This window comes from Halyomorpha halys, unplaced genomic scaffold (genome assembly GCF_000696795.3).
Source record: "Halyomorpha halys isolate HHAL.00 unplaced genomic scaffold, Hhal_1.1 Scaffold164.1, whole genome shotgun sequence".
Taxonomy (NCBI): domain Eukaryota; kingdom Metazoa; phylum Arthropoda; class Insecta; order Hemiptera; family Pentatomidae; genus Halyomorpha; species Halyomorpha halys.
In genome coordinates, this window is record NW_027108420.1 from 693,429 (window position 1) to 703,569 (window position 10,141).

At 29.8% G+C, this 10,141-nt stretch overlaps 1 protein-coding gene across 14 annotated transcripts in view; it reads right to left on the reverse strand.

Moving 5' to 3' along the window:
• Window positions 1-10,141, reverse strand: part of Hrb27C (Heterogeneous nuclear ribonucleoprotein at 27C) — a 181,879-nt gene that overhangs the window by 31,248 nt on the left and 140,490 nt on the right. For 8 of the 14 annotated variants that reach the window (XM_067046738.1, XM_024361987.2, XM_024361966.2 and 5 more), the window contains exons 5-7: window positions 2,308-2,348; window positions 2,047-2,213; window positions 1,773-1,959 (exon numbers count right to left, since the gene is read on the reverse strand). In XM_067046738.1, the coding sequence (XP_066902839.1) occupies window positions 1,773-1,959; window positions 2,047-2,213; window positions 2,308-2,348 (395 nt within the window). Of the gene's footprint in view, window positions 1-1,772; window positions 1,960-2,046; window positions 2,214-2,307; window positions 2,349-2,971; window positions 3,106-3,205; window positions 3,304-4,252; window positions 4,394-5,614; window positions 5,851-10,141 lie in introns of those variants that run through there. The other 6 variants (XM_024361978.2, XM_014417647.3, XM_024361990.2 and 3 more) reach the window with 6 other exon arrangements.

Sequence of the window (10,141 nt, forward strand, 5' to 3'; positions counted from 1 at the left end):
AAAGTTGAAAAAAAAAAATTTAATGATTACAACAACTAAGCTCATTTAAGGTGGGCTGGTCTAAGTTTGTTGAAGGGTATTTAAAGAAGTTAATTGCAATATCTTCTCGTACAGGCATAAAATTAAAACTACACTGATAATTTTTTTTTTTGTAATACAAAAGAAATTAAAAACAAACAATTATATATTTTTAAGATTTTTGAGTTATTATGATGGTAAAGCATTTTTGTAAATTCTCATTGAATATAATTCAAAACCAATTAGACTTTTTAAACAGTATCTAAATAATTAATAATTACTTTATATGTTAGAGGCTCATAGGAATTTCAATGAATACGAAAAAATTAAAAATTTAAATTTGATTAATTAAATGTGGGTAAATCTGTCAAACGTTCATGAAATAGAGCAACATATTGGTAAACTTTTTTAATTAATCAAATAATTGAAACAAATTGCTTTCATTAGCAACAAAACTTGAAATAAAAAAGTAAGCCTATAACCGAAATAAAATTTTAGCCAATTGAATTAATCAACTTAACAACTTTTACACCATATTACAACCACAAAAGTCTAAAAATTATTAAATACAAAATCTAGTGCATGTAACAAATATTTGAGATTTAAATGTCATGTTACAGAAAATAAGACTAATTTTAAAAAAGAAACTAAATGAATAAATATGGGAGTTTGTAAAAATGGTAGAACAAAGTAAATTTGTTGCTTAATAATTAGTTTTACACAATAAAACACTAAGGTTGTAAGTACAGAAAGTTTATGGACTTTGTTTATCAAGGGTATTTTTATTTTTGTTTCTACCATGCAACAAATTAGAAAGAATGGCATACTTTTTGTCTTAATTAAAATACCTTTAAATCTATAAATAATAATAATGCCATAAGTTTCAGAAATTTTGTAAAACCTAAGACTTTATATCAAAATACAAATGGCAAGAATCTTTAATAAAAAATGTTGAATTAAGAGATTTTTAGACAGGTATTTATCATTACTTTGAAAAATAAAAAGATTAGCAAAAGGAAAACAAAATTTCGGGAATTAATTCATGTGTCAGGGGAGGAAAAAAACAAACAAATAAAAACATAATAAACCTAACAATTAAGTATAAACATCAGTACTACTTAAAATAGAAAATTACCAAAGCTTAACTTTAAAAGGGATAGTAACAGAGAGAAAAAAAAGTACAAATATAGATAATAAAAAATAAAAATAGATAAGAACCAACAGGAAAATAATCTTAATTCTAAACATTTCTCTTTTAGAAAGCACAGTATTTTTGTAATCATTAAATAACACTAATAACTAAACCAATTGTATCAAAAAGGCCTTAGTAAGACTAATGGTTGCATTTTTACATTCTAAGTGAATTATTTAATCAAATTAAACAATTATCAAGAGAAAGTATATGATATATTTCAACTTTAATCAGACCAATATTTATTATGTACTGCAGCTGCAAGGAAAAAAATAAATAAAAACATAAAAATCAGTGAAAGCAACACTACTTATGGAAAAAAAATCTAGTTGATAAAAATCGAAAATATAATAAACTGCAAACATCACTAAGGAAACCAAACACCCTACACAAACCTCAAAGGAAGAATGGTGAAAATTGATGACTATCAAAATGTAATCCCGAATGTATAAACAATAAAAAAAGGCATGGGAGAATTTAAACCACCACTAACCCCCAAAATTTCGGATTAAATGTAAGCTAAGAAGTCTTACACTTAAAACAAAACAAACAAAAAACATACCTCTAGATTTCTTCTTTTCTTGATCATACATTATAACTACTTCCATTACTTTCCCGAACCTAGCAAAGTATGTTCTTAGGTCAGTTTCTGTTACATTGCTTGGGAGACCACCAAGAAATACTTTAGGGTAGCTAGAACTCCTCTTGGGTTTTTGTAGCGTTCGTGGATTGCAGGGCTTAGGATCAATCTGGATAACACATAAAAATTGAGAAGCCAAATCCTCGAGAATTTAATACTTATTAACCAATAACAAATCAGACAAGAAATTACTTACTGTACGGCCATCTAATTGATGAGGTCCATTCTGAAGAACTAAAGATACATTCTCAGGATCAGAAAATGTAACAAATCCGAAACCCCTTGAACGACCACTTTCACTATTTTTCATTACCACACAGTCGATAACTTCACCATATCGACTAAAATAGCGCTGTAGGTTTTCTATAGACAGAAAATTTATTTAGATAACTATAATGTTTAATGCATTTAGGTAATGTAGAGTGCAACATAAGGAAAATTAATTTCTAAGTCCTACCTTGAGTGGTTTCCCAACTAAGGCCACCAACAAAAAGTTTGCTGCAATAAAACAGAAAAAAATATTAGAGAAAAACAAACTTAAATCTATTAGTTAAGGCTATCTCAAATTAAAAAAAAAATATTAAGGTTATGATTTTATTAAGAAAAATCTACGTTATCAGATTCATGAATTCTCACTAAAAAAAAAAAAAAAAAAGTATTTATCCAGAACAATAGGATAGAAAGTTTGCAATGGATCCCAGTTTGTTTTGGAAAGAAAGTTTACAAACACAACTTACCAAAAATGGGCTACCTCATTGCAAGTGAACCTTCCAATAATACCTTCCTAGTTAATATTCTATCCATGATAATGCAAATTGAAAAATTTTACCGTTATTAGAGAAATTCATTAACTAGGACACGTGGATAAACGCGACTGTAAAAATATTAATATAAAATAACGATCAAAAACAGAAAATAAAACATAACCCCTAAATTGATCATGAAACGACGATTAAACTTATCGTGCATAAAATATACGAAAGTAACATTCTGAGAAAAGTGGATTTCATCCAATATGGCTAAATAGAAGGGAAGCTTCGCACCAATGCCGACTTCAGAATTAATGCATAAGTTCACCAGGGAAAACTACTAATTTAAAATTTCTATAGAAATAAACTTACCCTTGCTCATCCTCGTCCATATCATTCTTCACACGCATTCTTAACAAAAAAAATCGCCCGCCGCGAGTTATAGCAGCACTCCCAAAACTTATGTGTACAGCTTCTTACTGCAATGGCTGCCGTTCGATGTGAAACTGTGACAGCCCGGGAATAAGCATGCGCAAACATCTTTGTTTATTATTATAGAAATAAAATAATTTTATCATAATTAATAATAAAATAAAAAGACATTACCAATACCCGACAATCGTAGACTAATTGACTTGATAACAGCAGACTGGTAATTGGAAAATACAGTATATACAGAAGGCTTTAATTTATTGCCAGCTGTGACAAACGTAAGCGCTTTCTCGTAAATGAGGTTTCCATAAATAAAATCATAATTTTTTTTTTAATTATTGTTTTCCAATAAAATACTATATTTTTCAAAGATTATTACAAGTTATTTGCATTGTTTTTTTGTTGTTTTTTTTAGAAAAGTTGCTATACGCATGATAAAATTGGCAGAAGTGGCTTTATAGTGTTGTAACGGTTTTATTTGAATGTTTTAAATAATCATATCTACATCTTTATTTATTGATCAAAATGTTTTTGAACTGCTACAGGCGAACAATAACTTTTTCTATCAGTATAATATCTAATTATATTTCTCTCAAATACATTATCCGTTATATTAAGTAAAGTGGCAAAATATGATAGCGCAAGACGATAAAAAATAAATAAAATCTGATTTGAACAATAAAAAAGTAATAACGATAGCATGAAAAGGTCACACCGCAACAATAACTGACTTTGATAATAATAATAATGTTAAAAGACAAACATAAAAATAAATAACCGTTAAAAATACGACTAGTAATTTTGAAAGTTAATGTAATATTTTTGAATTTTGTTTAGCTGTCTTGGTTTGGCTGAAATTTTCTTTTTTTTTTTTTATTTATATTTGTATGGTGTCTATTAAAATGCTGAAAACTAGGTTACACCTACCTACCTAGATCTTTGGTTCACCTTACGCGAAGGCAAGTTGTTAAGCATCAAATTTCAATGGAAGACCTCATATTTACATCTATTCTTTTCACTTTAATATAATCTTTGGAAGAGAATGTAGAGTTTTGCTGCAAAAAGTGGTTACATCTTATATCTACAAGCCTTTGAATTCGAAAACAAAAATATTGTACTCGTAATCGCCATATTAATCGTTGAACAATGATATTTTAAGCACACTAATAATTTCTTTTCATTTTTTGATCAGAAAGGTATTAGGACAGTTAAGAAACGAACCATGGATTGTTTCGACTTGAGCCAGCGTGCAGAAATTTAACTCCTCAACATCAAGTTATAACTTTTTAAAACGCTTCATAATACCCACTTACTACGAAGATTGTAGTTAAAGTATTCAGGCAAGCACTTGGAAATAATGCACTATGACGCCATCTTCAGACAGCTGTCCTATTATGTATATTTTGTTGACGGCAGGTAAGGTATTTTAAAAATGCTCAATGTTCATTAGATAATTTAATTTTCTTTCAAAAGAGCGTCTGGATTGTTACAAGAGATTTATAGTTTTCGAAAAACTATTACAAATTTAACCGATTTCCATGGGAATCTCCGCAAAATATGGGTTCATTTCATATGGAATGTCAGTTTTTATTATTTCAGAAACATGCTAAAACCAAATTTGAATAAAATAAAAAGATGGTTTCTGTGTTGTGATCAACGATAGGAATAATTCATTTCTCCTTTTTATCCAGAGGTGAAACCATCCACCTCGTACTGCAATGATATCGATATAATGCATCACAAACTTGTCAAAAAACAACTTGCATTGGTTAATGAAGGGGCCTTATACTCTTACACGACAACGCCAGACCTTATATTTTACAATAGACAGTGGAGAAACTAAACGAGCTGTGTTACGAAGTCCTTCCACACACACCTTCTTCGCCAGAATTATCACCAACAGATTTGCATCTGTTCAGAAATTTGGATAACTTCCTTAAAGTTGAACTTTTTGAAAATGATTATCAGGTCAAAAATACATTTTCTGATTTTATTTCTTAACAAAACACTAAATTTTTCAGTTGTGGGATTGAAAAGTTGATAGCACCTTGGAAAAAATGTATAGAAAGTAAAGGTATATATTTTGAATAAAAATGTTTTAATTTCATAAAGTTATTTTACTGAATAACTTTGAATAACCATTTCTATAAAAATTGACATTTCATGTGAAACGACCCAATAGTTTTATAAAAGTGGGTGTATGTATATTCTATACACAACTAATACTGCTCCGATTTATTAATTTTTTTTTGTGTGTGTAAAAAAATCTTTAATTTACCACAAAAAGTATAATTTTTGTTTAGTTTTAGTGCAAAAAGTTTTCTTTTCTTTATAACTTTTCAGGGATTTATTCTATAATATTAATACATTTATCATTTTCCAACTAATAAAGATATTCCTAGTAATCGTTTAAAATAATTATTGAGCAATCATTTTTCATAATTTAAACAGTTGAAAAACATGAAATAGTGGTGCTTTGGACCCGAATTAGTTTGATGCCTTCAGAAGACTTATAAATATTTCAGAAGTAAGGTTAAGTAAATTGAGACTTAACTGAATGCTTTAGGTTTATGGTTTACATACCAAGTCCATTCCTCCGTAAACTTCAGTCAATTATTTTTCATTCTTAATATTTTAGGTTGGGTAAAGTCCGAGAGGATTAACATATAATCCGAAGACCACCTGAGACTGAAAGAGATGAACCTACACACTGTTGTACAATATGTCGCCATTTATAATGCTAGTGGTAACTTTTTGAAATTTCTAAAAAGAATGTCTGATTTAAAATTTTAATATTTAAAATAAAATGATATCTTTTTCAACTCGCTATTAAATATCAAATAGAAAAATATAACAAATATTTTAAGTTAAATAGAAACAGGCTGACGGTAGAAAAACAGATGCTTTTTGAACTTGGATCATAATACATATAGCTTGGATCATATTATTAATCGATTTTTTATATGATACCGCATCCCTGCTATGTGAGTTTCTACTTTAAAACAAAAAATAATATTTCTCTAGGAAATTTGGTTTAGGACAAAGCTGGTTAATCACTCCTTGGTTAAACCAATCGGGAGAGGTTTGACAAGTGGATGTGGAAGGTCTCACAGGTTAATTGAAAAAAAGGGTTTAGATTTTACATACTGAGTTCATTTGCAAACTTCAGATAATAATTCAACAGCGAATGATATTGTTTAAACAATATTGTATTATAGTTTTTATTATTTAACCTTAAGAAAAAAATTCGAAAGAGAAATGGATATATTCAACAATAAAGAATAATAGGACTTGAAGATAGGAAAACCTGAAACGTTGTACAAGCAAATATAGAATATTATAAAGTAAGTTTATTTTTCATTTTTAAATCCTAATTTAAAACGCAAAAATAATTTCCTAGAAAATAAAATCAAGATATATTTATATTTTGTTGTCTGGAAAGATGAAAACATCATAAATTTGTGAGGCGAGGTATTTAATGAATCAGCTCTATCGATACATGTATATGTAAAACTTTTTTGTTTTTGAAAAATTGTGTACCCCAAAGCTGTCCTATAAAATGCCAGACATTTTTTTTTTTTTTTTTTTTTTTTAATCAAAAATTAAATATTCCAATGAGATCTCTCATATTCACTGGTCAAACCTTCCATCAGTGAATGATGAGTAAGGATATAGCGGGGGGGGGGGGTTTGCAATGATCAGACCCGTCTTATTTTGCGCTGCTTACTGACTGTAGTTTTAGAGCAAACTATCAACAATAGTAATTTTGGCTGTATCCTTTCAGCTCCTCATCCTGGAGCATTTGACACATTTTTATTCGACGTACCTAGTAATACGTTATGAAAATCCATCCATACAGAACGAGGGTCCAAGAGTCGAAGCTGGAGTGGAGGACCTGACTCAGTTGACAGGTTCGAAACCTGTCTACCAACTGTCAGAAGAGGATACATGACAGGATTCCCCAACCTTTTTCTACCTGGCACATAGTAGGATATTGGTCTGGCGGCGGTTGGGTCCCAGACAACAGAAGCACCTGTGTTACTGACTGCTGAAAGGTTAGGGGGTGGGAGCATGAACGACTAACGTTTCATAACAACGGTTATTTTAAAACGAATGAACCGTTATGAATGAAGTGAAACGAATTTCTTTTCCCAATTCGCTACTAGTGTCGTTTTAAGTTAGGTTATTCATTAAAACGGTTATAAAAGCACGGTGAAGGTTATATTCTGTTTTGAATAGTAACAATTGAACTGCTAATTCAACTATTTTTGTTTCATTTTTTGTATCATATGTATTATAAAACATTATATTTGGCATCACATGAAATAACCAATTATATCAAACAATTATAGAAATACTGGAAGACCCTGATAGATACGATCAAAGAAAAACTCTCATAGTCGTTAAACTATTTATATTGACCCAACGTTTCGCTCCACGTACCAGGGCTTCATCAGGACTAAAGAAGATACTAAAACTTAAATGAAATGAACTGAAATGAAAAAATAACTTTATTCTGGGACATATGTCCCCTAAGAATAATTACAAGGTTCATATAGTGAGATTATTATCTGGCGAGCGTTTACAAATTTTCAGATAGTAGAATGAAATTACATTGATATATTGGCTTTACTACTGTTTATAATGTTAATCAATAACTGCCTATTTATTTGATTACAAAGATGTGGAGGTTTGGTTATTCAATAAATGAAGGAATAGGTGTTGTTTAAAGGAGAGAATGGATGAGGACTGGCGAATGGAGATGGGAAGAGAATTCCAGAGGGAGGTTGCACGTATGACGAAGGATTTGCTAAAGAAGGAGGTTCTATAGGAGGGCATATATAAATCATTCGGATGGGATCTGGTAAATGATGTAAATCTAAAATGAACAAAGTAAATGAAAAGTTAAAAAGATGAAAACAAAATAATAATAGATAAAAGAAGGAGAAATATAAAATACAGTACAAACTAAAAGATGGAAAAAGTGGGATAAGAATAAAATCTTATCAGCGATGTTCCTTTATTCTTATTCCCCCTTTTTCCATCTTTTAGTTTGTACTTTATTTTATATTTCTTCTTTTTTATTTATTATTATTTCCGTTTTCATTAATTATCTAAAACCTTTTGATATTCTTATTTAATTTTTACGTTTCACTGTACATCTTTTTAATTTTTTATTTACTTTGTTCATTTGTGTTTACATCATTTAAGTGTTTGTATCATTTTTAGCCCTGATGAATCATTGAAACGTGGGGCGAAGAGTTGGCTCAATATAAATAGTTAAATCACTATTTGAGATTTTCTTTGACCGCACCCGGACAATCTTCATTTTATAATTATAGAAATAAATTTAAAAATAATATATTTCGAAACCAACGAATTTCCGATTTAATTCATAATAAGTTACGTTGTTTTCAATCGGTTATTTTTATCTACTCTTATATAATAGCGGGAATAAAAACTAATAGGATGTTAATTTCTGGCTCATTTCGTTCGTTCGTGTTATGAAATATATATATATGAGAATAGGTCGTACTCTCCTCACGCACTCTCATCTGATTAGAAAACTGCCATTACCAACGTGCAGGTATAGTCAGTTCATTCTCACGATTAGACATATTTTTGAAGAATGTACTCACTATTTGCCAATAATAAACAGGATAGGACTGACCCCAAATTTATCAAAAGCTCTCACAGATGAGAAAGCTAAAATTACATTAGTGTTTGAATTTTTAAAAGCACATCGCCTTCTTTCTAAATTATAACTCCTCTTCGATTTTATTTTTTATTATTATTATCATTTTTCTTTTTTTTTTTCTTTTATCATGCCATAGGCGTTGATAACCAGAGGGTTTTACGCTTTTAAGCAACAATCAACAACAACAACATGCGTGGAATAAATTCTTTTAAATATTATTTTAAAAACCTACAATAGGGGTAATTAATTCATGATGTGTTAAATATAATATGTTTGACCATGTTAAATGTCATAAATATAGGATTGTGAGCAGCCCTATTTAAAGTCATGATAAATGCATAAGAGCTCCTAGCGAATTTTCTGAGCAACTTCTTATGACCTTTCCTTCCAAAACTTCATGTTATTTTTTACTTTTAAGTTTTGATTAAAATAATTTATAACAATATGCCTAAATTGAGTGAAAAGTGTAAGTTGTGTGAAAGTTTGGCTAGTGAGTGTCTTATTGATCTTCTAACCTGTGAAGAAGAGAATCAAGATGAACCAATTGAGAACTGTCATTACACATTATTATTGTCATCCATTGCTTTATTAGTTTTTAAAACATCAAAAACAATACCAATACAGTCAAAACACAAATAACAAGCAAGTAACCTAACATGACAAGCAAAATGGTGACTAGTTGGTCGTTTTGTTACGTCATTCTCCGTTTAACAGACCTAGTAACAGACTCTCAACCATGTTATATCGTTTTAACAATGCAAAAGAAGGAAATATTTCTCCATTTAACATGTTAAACTAAAGATCATGAATACCCCTAATGTATGCGAAATGTAGCCAAAAGATTTTAAAGACATCTTATAAACAAAATTATATTTCTATTTTTTTTTTTGTCGGCCAAGACTCCTATTGAAGTCCTATACTTTCTAACCATGACTTGGGGGTCAAGTTTTTCATGTTGTGGGACAACTACTCAATGGAAAAAGTCTACACCCCAGCCGGATTCGAACCGGCACTGCCAACAGAAAATATAATATTTTGTTTCGCCGAACTCTAAAAGGTGGGGCCAGTATTGACAATATTTTAAATTATTTAAGAAATGCAACCTTGATGAGAACAAAATTGTATTAGTCTTCAACACTATTATTGTCAGTTGCTACGATTGAATTAGCTAGATAATGACCAAAGCTGTGGATTCCGGCAGCTATTTCTTTCATTTATTAAAACAGGATTTAAATAACAACGTGATCGCATTAATACCTTGCTGTAAAGAATATATCTTAAGAACAGAACGAAAGTTGAGAATATTTTGAAAAATAATTGAATGGAATATGGTCCGGGTGCGGTAAAAAAAAACTCAAATAGTAGATAATTATACTATTTTATTGAGCCAACGTTTCGCCCCACGTTGCAGG